The 13424-nt window shown below is 40.0% G+C and overlaps 1 protein-coding gene across 2 annotated transcripts in view; it reads right to left on the bottom strand.

Annotated features, from left to right (window-relative positions):
• Positions 1-5072: 5072 nt before the first annotated feature.
• CRB1 (crumbs cell polarity complex component 1) overlaps positions 5073-13424 on the bottom strand; it is a 113527-nt gene continuing 105175 nt past the window's right edge. Inside the window, exon 12 of one of the 2 annotated variants that reach the window (XM_069789365.1) lies at positions 5073-9944. In XM_069789365.1, coding sequence (XP_069645466.1) covers positions 9729-9944 — 216 coding nt within the window. In that variant the 3' untranslated portion in view covers positions 5073-9728. The remainder of the gene's footprint in view (positions 9945-13424) is intronic. The other variant, XM_069789367.1, reaches the window with a different exon arrangement.

Genomic DNA, 13424 nt, shown 5'->3' with positions numbered 1-13424 from the left:
ACTGTTCCTTTTAAGAAAATAACCTGTTAATATAATACCACCTGTTTAACAATGAGAAGGATTACGTATTTAAAATGTTCAGCTGAATAATACATACAAACATCTGACATTTGGCCTGCTGTGAGAATAGGCGACATGCTTATTTAACGATATTGAAAATGTTAAAACGGTGAAGTAGAAATTAAAATGTCATTTTAAAATATTTGTATTTAACTTATCTGTTTCAGTCCTTTTTTACATTTCCCCTTGGCATATTTGAACTGGGGGTCATGGTAGCAGTCTGACATTGTGGAAACTTTGAACGATATACTGAACATTGTTGGCATTTCAGCCTAATTAGTTGCATCCTATTTTGTGATTTGTCTTTGGTCCTTTGGGTTGCTGGCCCAGGATTTTTTTTAACCTTTTTTTTTATGCTCATCACTGTCTCATTTTAAATGTCAACAGACCAGTACTTGTGTAATTGTTTTTTCCCCTTACTTCTTTTCTCCCCAATGTCAGAAAACTTGACAAACGATTTCTGCATCTCAGGCAGGCTACATGAGAAAAATATGTCCCAGGACTGAGTGACAAACACAGGCTAATCTAGTCCATGCAGGTCATGAGCACAGCCACGTATTTTTGTGGCCACTGGTCACTGTTACCCACCGTTTTGAACCAGAATGATCTTTTCTTGGGCTGGTTTAATCGCTTGTGCCAGCAGTGGGCCACCCCTGAAAGGCAGATCTGCATCTTCTCTGTCAGGGTCATTTCTCGTGCAAAAACCCGAGGGACCCTCCCTCTCTCTGGGGGTCAGGTTTAACATAGTTGTCTATGACCCTGTGACAGATCCCTCTGAAAGAAAATGCTTAGACATTGGGCTAGTTCAACGGGATTTTGAGGTTTATACATTTAAGAAGGAAGGTGTCAACCTACTGTTTTACTTTAGACAACCCTCCCTTGACATAACAGCGTGCCCAAGGAAGTATTTAAATCTCTGGAAGAGACACATGAGGGTGCACTGCCAGAAACTGAGGAAGAAAAGTGGTGCACCTGCACGCTCTTCTGGTCTGCTTTTATTCTGCTGTGTCATCAGGGTCTGAGTCCTTCTGCGGTGACTCCTTCTGTGGACCTTACCTGGTCATTGCATCCAAGGCTTGTAACAGTGGTCAAACACTAGTGCTGTAGGCAGCCTGAAAGGAGAGCCTTGTGCTTTTTTTCTCCAAAATAGCACCTGGGCTCCTGGCTTGTCTCGAACTGGCTGCAGTACAGGCAGGGTGCCCTGTCACACCTGGATGCACAGGGCTTGTCATTTGGGCATCCTTTTCCTGCTAGCTGAGGAGATGGTTAGAAGCAGCTAAGGCTGCATTTGATTGTTTAAGCTGTTTTACACTTGGAGGAAAACTATGTGGAAATGCCCCACATATCTTCCCTGAAGACTTATGCTTTTCTAATCTGCCTAAAGATTGTGAAATTACTTAGGGGTAACACCTGAAATTCTGTTAGTACCTCATACTAGCTGCATGGAAGACATTAAGTTATTTATTTAGTGGGACAGAAAGCAGCTATTTAACCCAAGGCTGCCCTGTGCTGTGACTACTTGTACGTTGCAAACAAGCTGCGGTGCAGATCGCTGTTGGTACAGGTGAAGAAGGCTTGCAGCCCAACAGTCACATATAATTAAGATTGCCATGTAAAGCCCGCCCTTTCGGCTTGCTCTCACTCCTCCACTGCCTATGTTGCTGTCGCTGTTTCTGGATTTCTACTGCCACGTAAAGTTTAGCGCAGGTGCCAAATGAAACTAAGTGGGTTTAAATTGGAAACACACATTTTTGTTATTGTTAGTTGTTACAATACATGCCAATGAAAATTGTGCTTTTGCTGAAACTACAGGTGAAATCTGAAAGGTCATACGTGATATTGAGCTGAGAAAAATGTCGTGCTTTAAACAATGCCATGAAGAGCATAAAACCAGATGAAAGCCTGTGTAGTTTGATCAAAAAAGATGATTAAAATCATGATTTGGACATGTCAGTCTTTCTGGTGTTTGACAATGTTAGATGAATTGCTGGTAAATGTAATTGCCAAATGATTTTGGGGAAGGAAAAATTGCAGCCTGATAAAAGCAGAAATTAAAAGCAACTTTTGTGAAACCAAGTCAAAATATAGCAAGTTGCTCCAGTTGGTTACAATATAAAATCTCCAATAGATTTTTACCCCATAAATATAATTTGAAGCAACCTAAGCCTAGAGAAATCACCACTGAGCTGAGAACTCTGGCCTTCAGGACCCCACCTGTGCCTTGATTCATAATTTATACTCCAGCTTTTCGATGTGCAAGAGGTCTTCATACCTCATGGCATGCATTATAGATGGAGGAGTTTAGGTTAAAACATGCTTTTACTTTGAGGCATAGGGTATCACCTGCTCTCCACATCAAATTCATGTGTGCAATTTAAACAAGACCTTGCTCTGCTCCCAGTAAATACACACCAGATGTATCTTTTATAAATGTTAGGTTTTGCAGCATCTTGACACATGCCAGTAGTTTGAAGCCTGTGCATGCTTCAGTGGGGCATGAAAGCCCCATCCATTCATTCAACTGTGACGTTTTGCAATAGGCAAAATTTTAGTGTTGTCAGCTGCTAGCTGTTCAACTTTATTGACTTACAATGTCTAATCTGATGCTCTTTTTTTGAATTGTTTTCAGAAGTGTCAGTTTTCTTTAGCTGAAAGGTGATTGAATAGCACAGGAAAAGGAGCTTGGCCAAAATCCTCTGATCCGTCATTCCTGACGTTATGTGACATTACACGTGTAAGGTTTGTCCTGCAGTGAGACTTGCAGGAGACTCAGGGCTTGTGTTAAATAAAACATAGTACAGAAATTTTTGGCTTGGAAAAAGACTTTGCTGTCTCTTATCTGGAGACAAGCTTTCTTCTGTGGGACTTTATTGATTATGGCCATTTAAAAAAGTGGATCAGCTATGGTCTTTATTTAATACCATAATTTAGATTATGTTTATTATTAATTAGCATCTGTTTGAACAATAATCATTAGCCAGACTTCAGACATGGACAATGACAATAAATTGTGGCTTAGGTTCTCATTGACTAGAAAGCTGGATGGGCCAGATGCTTTCTTGCTTTCTCAAGGGCCAGGAGGCATGAGTTTTGGAGACCTCGGAAGGGAGAGGATTCCCCATCTGAGAGCCCTCTGCTGAGAATGGCCTGTCCCAGCTGAAAAACTAGTGTGGCATCACAGCTGTAAGTCATATACTATCAAAATTTCAAATCACTCAGTTGTACCAAACAGGAAACATAATAGTACCTTGTTGGAACAAGTAAGAATTCTTGAGCTTCCTCGCGGCATCATGAAACAAATCCTTGATGGTAGTGGTGTTCATCTTCCAGAGAATGCAGAAAAGCAGTCTTTTCTATTTAAAACCCACAGGATCAGATCATGATCATTAGTGTTAATTGCTTGGGAGAGTGATGTCTTACAGCATCCAGTTACTAAACTAATGGCAAAGCATGAGTTTCATAGTTTTTGAGATGTTCCTTAGGTTCAGGCTTAAGAGGTGCCACTGATTTAAGCAGTGAAATAGATTTCCCCGGAAGTCCCCTTGACACACTTGAATTCCCCCACATTAACATGTGCTTTTGATGAATAAATAAACTTTTACTTAAACTTCTGAGAAACAAAAAATTGGGCAGTTATTTAAAAACAACTAATGATGCTTAATGTAGCCCCTGGAACATTGTTCCTCATGGGGAATATGTGATGGGCTAGTAGTGGCCGATACATAGTTATCAAGGAGGAAATAAGAGTAATTCCTCAATGCAGTGTATTTGGATTCACCAAATTGTACCCGGTGATTATTTGGCAGGTGCTTGAAGTGCCCTGCTCTGGATGCAAAAGAGCTGTGCTGGCTGCAGCACAGGCTGCTGGTGGCTGAGTTTGGTCAGTTACATGCCGACATCCGGAGAACATAAGTCCTCCCCCAAAAGGTTGTGTTCACCTACTGTCCTAGTTGTATCATTTCTGAAAAATGAGCTGTTCTTGCTAAGAGAATTTGTAGCAACCTACTTACCTTCGTGACAGTTCCTTAGATGGCTGAGGTGAGCAGAGGTGCCCCTTTCAAGAGGGTCAGAGGACAGAAGTGTGGGAATAGCAAATCTCAGCTGGGAAAGAAAGACTGTGTAGAGTATGGGAAGTGACCAGAAGAGAGGCAGAATGGGCTGGTGTCCATCACCTCAAAGCATCTTCTTACTGTTGCTAGTGGTTTCTTCTAAATGCTGCCTCTTCAATGCTCTGTGCTATTTTGGGAAGTCAGCTGCTAAGATGGCCATTCGAGCAGGGTTGGGCATTGCTCAAAGAAGGCTCATGAAAGTGAAGGGATAGAGTTTCATTTGTCTTAAATTTGTCTTACCTGGATGTGTTCTGGGGATGCAGTCATGGCAAGCTGGGCTGGAGGGGAGCTTGCAGAGCAAGGGCAAGCATCAGTATAGCTGAACTCTTCTGAGGGGACCCTTTCAGTTACAGGTAGCTGATGCCTTTGGGACAATAGGACTCTTGGTTTCTGAGGTTGTTGATCTTTATTGAAAAGTAACAGAGAAACTTTTGAAGTGAGCAGAAAGCCTTTTGTGAAAATGGGACTTATATTAAGTGAAGAAAATTCTTACTGCTGTGCCATTTTTCTGCCTGCACTCGTCCGCAGTGCTGGAAAGACAGCAGTAATTTAAAAAACAGAGCATGTGATTCTCAACTTGTATAAATTAGCTCCAGTGAAGCTGTATTGATTCATGCCACCTTGGGACCTGGCACAAAACACCTCCCTTTCATGGGCAAGGATGATCAGTTGGCGTGGCTGTAGTCAGAGGGTGGTGCAGATTGCAATGTTGAGGCTGGCAGCCCTGACCACAGCACAAAGCACATTCATCTCATTTCCAAGTATGGAAAATGTGTCTTGATCACTTGATTCCAAATGACAAATTTGACTTCTTAAACTGCAAATATAGTTCTGGCCTGGGGATAATTTCCTTTGTAAATGCATGATGAAGTAATCCCGTAAAGCAAAAAATTATAGGTTGCATGTGGCTTGATATAATCCTTATTTATTGGTCATTTTGATCCTGTACACAGCAAAATAGTAAAATGGATACACCATCTAAGCTATAAACATACTATGTACACACAGAGAAGGAACAGTTAATTTTACATAAAATGGAGAAGGCACATAATGCAGTGATACACTATGATCATTTTGAGCTGGCCAAATTCCAGCTGCAATATTTGTATTCTGCCTAGTGTAAATATTCCTGGGACTCTGAAGGTACTCCTCACTGCTTCACAGGCTGGATGTCACCTCTTCCCAAGGGAAAAGGGAACGAACTGGGAAAGAGGAGTAAGTCACTTCGTCCTTCCCCTGCTTCAGAGTATCTTCGAAAGGATTTGGTGCAGAGCAGATCAAGTGCTCTAACTTAGAACTTTCTCTTTCTTGGGAGAAGGCTGTTAGACATGAAGACAGAGTTTAAATGCGTAAGACTTGGGAGTATATTGTGCATTTTTTTCTTTAATGGATAGGTTGCAAGTCATCATGAATAAATTATTTTACTTCCAGCTTTTGCATCAAATGGAGAGAGAGATTAAACAAATGTAATTTTGAAATATTTTAAGTCTTCTGTGTGGAGATACCTCCATATTAATGGAGGTTATCAGTTCTTTTTGGGAAACCAGAAGACAGTCTCGATATTTTTTTCCTTATAGCAGCACGAATGCTTTCCACACCTCTGAGATATTACTGCTCCTCCCTGAATGTCTGTGCTTCTGCACGCATTTTATTATATCTCTGGGCTGAGAAGCAGTAAATAGCTTGACATCTGCTATATCAGTCGTAATCTGTGGTTTAAATTTCAGCAAAGATGGTATTAGACACTCTTTATAATGTATTCTCTTTTGTTTTAACTGTTGTTCCCTGGTTGAGATGTGACCCCGGAAGGGTCAGTCTTCCTAACCATGCATTTCATGGTAACTATAGCATGTTAATATCGCAACAGCTTTGGGAGTTTGTGTGCTTCTCCAGGCTGCCATTGAGCTTTTTCAGCTGCAGCATCTGCCTCCCTGTCTTCTTTGGCTGTTGCTTTGTTAATTCAGCTTTTCAGAAAGTGTATTTAGAACTGACACTTGTGCCTTTGGGGCCTTTTCTTGTTTGTTTCTTATAAGATTGTAAATAGAGTTTTGAATATTTCACATTTTAATCTCTATTTGCAATAAAACATGCTCCCTCTAAGTTATCTTACACAGATCTGCTTCAGTAGGTAATTCTCATTCCTGACTCACCATCACCCTCCCTCCTTTTGCTATGGCCTCACTACCATGAAAGCCCAGCTTCACCCTTGCTGCAATCCCGCTTTTGCCTCCACCTTCCCCAAGTGCCACCCACTTCCATTTCCTTTTCTTCTCTCACTTTTGCGTGAGCTTTTACCACTCTTATTTTTATTGCTTCCTCTCCACTGAGACTGATAGCAATCACAGCTTACTCTGATCTTAAAGATTTTTCCCCTGCCTTCTCTCTCCCTGACTTACCTTCTACAAGCCACACTCATATTTCACTCTGAGATTTTCCCTTTGTTGTGCTTTTATGGGTGTCTTTTTAATTCTTCAGGAGCATATTCCTCCAGAGCTCTCTTTGGTCTGTACAAAAACTCTTCAGGCTTTCATATTCTCTGCATCTTCCTTCCTCTGTACATGTTCCTGGCTATCTTGCTCAGCCCTATAGATTCTCTGTGTGGCAACACTTTCTTGAATGTTTTATTACCTCTGCACAGATTTTTTTCTACTGTCTCCAAAATTTCATCCAGAAATTCAAACCACTGAGAAGAGCAGACTTACTTTCCAGCCACTTCCTTGTTCTTGCTCTGTCTTTCACCATGAACAATAATGCTTTCCTTCAAGTTAGTTCTCCAGGCAAACTGCCTCCATCTTCAGCTGCTTTCTCTCTTCTGTCCTTTTTCTTTGAATCATATAATAATTTGGTCTGGAAGGGACCTGCTGGTGTCATCTAGTCCAACATCCTGCTCGAAGAAGGGCGAACTTCAAAGGTCTGTGTTATAACCATTCCACTGCTATTTCTGAAATGACTTACTTTCTGGTTTTCTTTCTCCATCTCTGCTATTCACTGAGATCTCTGTCAATTTTATTTCTCCATTTAGCTCATTGACCAGAAACCCAAGAACATAAAGCAGGTGTGTGGAAGCATTTTCTTTGCATCCGCTTTACCAGTTCAATGCTGCTTCTGCTACTTGTGCCCCAAGTCATGCTTCCAGATTCCCCCTGGTTTTCAGAGCTCTCTCTCCCCCAGCCTTTCCCAGCCTGCAGCCTTACAGCTCTTCTTCTCCACTTAGTTATTACTTGCCCTCTCGTTATCACAGGTTCCTTTGTCTTTGCCTTGCTTTGCCACTTGGCAGAGATGGCCTTGCCTTTGGGTCTCTCACAGCTTTTTGGGCTGAGGCTAAAGCAATGTCTGTAAGAATCTGCACAAATCACTCCTGCTTCACTTGTGGTCTTTCATCTTCACACGCTGTTTGCTGTCTCTTTTGCTGAGTGTTTGCTACCTCAAACTGTACACTCTTTGAGTCAATTTCTTATTTTTTCCAATATTTATGTATCTTTCCAGAAATGATCACACCTAACAAACTTTATGGTATACCTTATTATGCCTTAGCAGTGTCTCTTAGGGCAAATGCTGGGCTAAACCAAGTGTTTCAGTTAAAAGTTATTACATCTGTAATTACATAATGCCATGATTCGAAAAGACCTACCCTGAATCTCTGCTATCTCTTATCTCCCATCATATTTTTGGCATTATTTTTCCATTCTTTCCTTAGTTGCCATTTGAACTCTCTGGATTTAGACTGCAGCTGTACAACAACGATTGCCTTCAAAATAATAAGCTTCAGTAGTAAAGCTGTAAATTGGGCTAGAATAAAATCTGTTGTGCATTTTTGCTGTGACTACATTCTGCTCTTTTAACTCGGCTTGAGTCCTACCATCCACTCACATTTTCTGTAGTGCCTTATTTTGAAAGATATCGGTGAGGACTGCAAAAAAAATCGCGAATGTGCTTACTCTCATAGTTACTGTAATCATTTAAAACAAAAATAAACGTGAGTGACATTGATCTTTAGTAATCCCTTAAGGGGCTCATTCAGAATGAATTATGAATTGATCATTAATTAAAAGGATGGATACTTAATGTGTGTACTCTATTATGCAACTCCTGCAATAACTATCTGTGGTTTGATGCGTATATCTGAGATGTTTCCCAACTGCGGGAACGTATAAGCTGAACTGCAGGAAGAAAGAACTGCCATCATGGACTTTCTACTCCGTTGCCTCTTTATGGTGGATTCAGTTTGTGTGGGAGCAATGTTTATGCTTTAATTTCTTGACTATATATGAAAATTAACTGGATGAGTTACTGCTAAGATTTGCCTCTACATTTCAAAAAACCCCTTTGACCTGGGTGTATTTTTGGCACATCCTTTCCTACTACAAGAATGATCATTACATATCTTGAAGATTTTCAAATGTCTATTTCATTACAAGATTTCTTCCAAACTTCTCCTGTTATTCCATTACATTTTATGTGTTTGTTCCTTTTTGAACAAACAGTTGCAATCCTTTTGCTGCTGAGGTTTATGAGATAATTAAATGGGATTATCCCTGCTTTAAAAGAGGAAAATTGGGGCATAAAAATTTATTTGCCTGTGATCATATGAGAACTCTGAGCTCCAGGAGAAGCACCAAGTCTGTCATCATTAATTGCAAGCCAGTGCTTTACCTGTAGGCCACTTCTGCCTCTTTCCCAGTATTTTCCATGAGTTTGGGGAAACATTTTTGAGCATGCTTTTTGGCAGCCAATGTATGTTTGCAATGTGAGAAGCAATGGTTTTCTAAAATGGACCATCGGGTAATATTGTAATAAGAAAATGGCAGTGGTGTGTATGCACAGAAATTGTTTAGGATGTTGAGACTCCATGTCTCCTAAGAGCTCAGATTGTGCCCACTGGACATTTTAGGACACAGTCTTTTATACTCAGAGAAATATGTGCTTTTGTGGAAGCTGAAATTCTTTTCAGTAGAAGGTGGGGGCGCAGCAGGTAAAATCTTCTCAGAGAGAACTGAAGGAAAGAAAACCAATTAAATTTGAAGCATTTATTTTGGAGAGTTTTTGCACAGCTTCCTTTTAATCCCTGATAAACAGATGAAAGTAGATATGCTAAGACACAGCTCTAGTACTAAAGCCTTTGATAACAGAATTACAATTTCTTTATTATACAGGCTTATTTGATTTGTCTACATCACCTTCTGCAGCAGTGATTGCTAGGCAGTAAAAGGAAAGCATAGATGAGAAACTTATTCGTGTTGCATCCGAGACAGGCACTTACATATATCCCAGGAGCCATTACTGTCTGTAATGCCTACTGCTGATTATCAAGGCTGTAGTTTCCAGTGCAAATAAAAATTGTCCTTGGACCGACTGGTCCAAAACAATGATAAACAGCATTGGTTCACTTAAATCCTAAGAGAATTTCAATGTTATTGAACTTAAAAGGGAAATATTGAAAGCCCAAAGTCATTGTAATCTTATAATGAGTATTCCTGGTATTGGAATGAAAATTAATATATCTAACATATGTACACTGTCTCCTTTCAGCCATCTTCCAGGATGGAGGAGCGCTTTCTTCTAAATCAGTCTTTCCATTGGTGGTGGCTGCACCATGTTCCACATCTCTACCCGGGATCCCTCCTTCTCCTGCCGGCTGGGGCTGTAGGTCCCTTGAGTCGCCCGTTTATTGGCAGCAATGACTGAAACCACAACTGCCAAGAAGAGGATCAATAACAAGGCCAGCGTTACTGAGCCAATGGAGGTGAATATGTTCGAGATCAAGTCAGTTGTCAACTGGAAGGATTGAAATAATCGCAATATAATTTATGTCAAGAGAATACTGAGATACACTTGAGCTACCATGGAAGGCAAATAAAAACCATTCTATGGATAGGGCTTTGCATAGACGAGCTACTGCTGAAGCACTGTTTATTGGCAGAAAAGTACATTAGCCCCTCCAGATTTTGTTCTTTGGACTCTTCAGAAAATTACATACTTGGTGCTGGACATTTAATATACAAGGCAGAGCTGGATGAATTTTACGAAATGACCCATTTCATTTGACAGGTTCCTTTTTGCTTGAAAATAACATGTGAGTTAATATGTCTGTAGACTGTAGTAGCAATTCAGCAATTATTTGTTTAATCACTTTAATAATAATTCATTGTCCCTAGTTTGGTTGTGAACATGTTATTGCTAGCCTTTGCTACTGCAAGTTAAACATGAGCTATTTTGACTGGATATATATTCCGTCACATTTCTGTTTCTTTTGCTGGAGCAGTCAAGCTTATGTGAATACTTATACTTACATATAGAAAATTTGCTTACTGTAAATATTTTTGTAAAATGCACTATTTCTGTGGGCATTCCTGCCAGTAAACTTTTCTACCAGTGTGTTTGCATTAAATAAGTGGGTAGAGGCTGCACAAGAGTGCAACTGAAATCTATTCAGTGAGAAATTAATCAGTATATTGTCACAAATATGTTTTAAAATATTCATCCCGCTCTTCTTCTACATACAGGCTTTGTAGCTTCATTGGCACAAACACAAGTAGTACGGTATAGGATGAATGTAAGGATGCTCTGATTTTTTTTTTTCTGTTTTCTTGTGGCAGTGGGAAATGTGATAATGTCAGAAGGCACAGTGCGCATAAACAAATCTGCCAGCTGAAAAGCTTTAGACCAGGGAAATTTTATAGTTGGTAGATGAACATTCTATATACCTCTACATACGTGCTTTTATGTGTAAGAAATTCTTATGGTGAGGTAAGCCAATGAAGTGATGTGGTTAGTGTGGAAAAGTGGTCGCTATGGACAGAGTGACCCTAGTAGGAATTGAACTTCTGGGCAGATTCTGCCATCCATCATCTTTTGATTTGTATTATGAGCGACAGCTGAACTGCCATAGATGTATGTGTGCTTGAGGCTGAACTTCCAAATCCCAAAATACTTAGAAATGGAAAACAGCAGGTCAAAGCCCATTTCCCAGCTAGATACTGCATGTTACAGGATATTTTAGTGACCTGCTTGCTTGTCATTTCTAAGGAAGTGCAATTACAGTCCTGAGAACAATGAGGATTTTGCATTCAGCAATGGATGTACTGTAAGTGGGTGGTGTTGCTGTGCATACCTTGTTGGACTTATGCCTTTGCAGAAGAACAACAATGCCAGAGGGAGAATGTTAAAACAATCCTTCCTCTTTTTTTCTTTCCCCACTTCCACGCTGATATAAAAGGTCCTACTATAATAATAAAAGCAAGTTTGGCTCAGGGATTCTCTCTAGGGGATGCATGACCAGCTAGGACATTTTCCTCTGCCCTTGATGGCTAAATATACGGTTCCTATGATTTTAAAACCCTTTTTTCCAATAGAAATAATCTAGTGCAGGTAACAGACCACATGACTCCAACCCTAAAACAAGGTGGCATGAAATGTGCTGGTCCATTAAATTGTATTGAATTGGGAAGGTCATTTCATCTTTAGATGGTGTTACAGATATATTTGAGATCTTAGCTTTTCTCTGTACTGTGTTAGACTACATGACCCTTGTTTCTCTGTTCTCAGAGAAGCTGCAAATTTTTAATGGAATTTTTATTCTTGGAAGCTGTCTTTTATTTTCATTGTCTTCCCTGGGAAACTGAGGACCAAGATAGTCTAAGTTAACTCGGATCCTAGGGTTGAACAGGACATTTGTGAAAGAAATTCACTGCCATAGGCAAATGGATGGTATTGCCTGTGAATATGTGAAATTTCTGAACTTATTCTCCAATTTTCCAGTCCATACTCTTTACATTCCTGTTGTAAGTATGTCTACATCTATGCAGACATTTTCATTTATGATATCCTTCGCATTAAGAAATAAAATTAAAGAAAAATTTTATGCAAAGGAATTGGGGAAAAGAGAACCCTGTAATTTGTTAAAATGCAGTCACATATCTAAACCTCATTCTCAAGTTAAAATCTTCATAACAGGGCTATTTTTTTTTGTTCTGCAGTAGTTACTTCTTACAGAAACCTTACCCATAGCACACCATAGCAATCCACTACACATTTCACATTTTCTTCCAATTCTTGTTTCTTTTTAATAACTATTATTCATTCATTGGATTTGGTTTGGTCAACCAGTGACTTGAACAAACTACTGAAAATTGCCCACATCTGTGTTGGACAAAACTTTTCCTCTTGAGCCATTATGTAAAAAATGTTACCCCACTGATTAAAATCTAGAGAGCTGGGTTTTTTACAATGATCAGATACATAAGGTAACTTCATTTCTGTGTTTATGTTGCTTCTAATTTCTAAATATGAAGAAAAATGGCTTTTATGTCATCTTTTCGGGTGGATTCTATTGTTCAAAAAAAAATAATCTACTGTTCAAGTGCTGTCCCCTGGTTTATCAGCCCACAGATCACTGCCTAAGTTTACAGTATAGGTAGCCCCCTTAGCAGTAGCACTGAACTGATAACAAGAGTTGCCAGAAGGCTCTGCAGTCTGGTCCCATCAAAATCAGCTGCTTCTTTAGTAATTAATGGCTGAACAGTTAAATTAATTTGGAAAATCAACTGGCTGATCTGGAAAAAAAAAAATCCAACTGAAAAGTTCTGTCCCCTGTCATCTCTGAATCTGTTAATTCCAGTATTTGGTGATGATGATAGACTGAAATAATTGTAACTGATGTTCCTGAAAAGAAAAAGGACTGAGCAGCATTTTTAGAAACATAGTGCTGCTGAGGCAGCAGAAAAAGAGGTTTTCTGTTACTGACCCTACTGTGTATTTTGCATAATGGTAGGGAATGGGCTTTAAAAAAGCAGTTTGAACGTAAAGGTCCCATATCACTGCTTCAGGCTCTTCTGGTAAGTCCTTGCCTGTTGCTTCCACCATAGATGGATCTAGGCTATGAACCTCTCCAATGTTTCAAAGAGCAGAGCCCCTCTGACAGCTGTGGGACTGCTCATGCATGTGGCTGCTTATCTCAGTGTTCACAGCCATGTAGTGGATCACCCATGGCTGCGAGTCTGTGGGCGTCCAAAGGCGCTGGGTGGTTAGCAATGCACAGCTGATGTCTCCTTGATTAGACCACCACGCTGCAACATCACTTTTCAGCTTCATATCACACAGGCTGCTATTCACTTCCCTGTGTTAGCTTGTTAAGATATCTGGTTGTTGAACTGACTGCTTGTGAGATGGCCACTTGCTATGAATATATAATTTTTTGGTGCGTTTATCACAAAGCCATGGCAGAGTCCCACGCAAGAGGTGTTCTGTGGCCTAGAG

Source organism: Haliaeetus albicilla, chromosome 8, assembly GCF_947461875.1.
Source record: "Haliaeetus albicilla chromosome 8, bHalAlb1.1, whole genome shotgun sequence".
Lineage (NCBI taxonomy): Eukaryota > Metazoa > Chordata > Aves > Accipitriformes > Accipitridae > Haliaeetus > Haliaeetus albicilla.
Note: the sequence above shows the minus strand (reverse complement) of the source record. Positions and strands in the feature narration are given on the sequence as shown.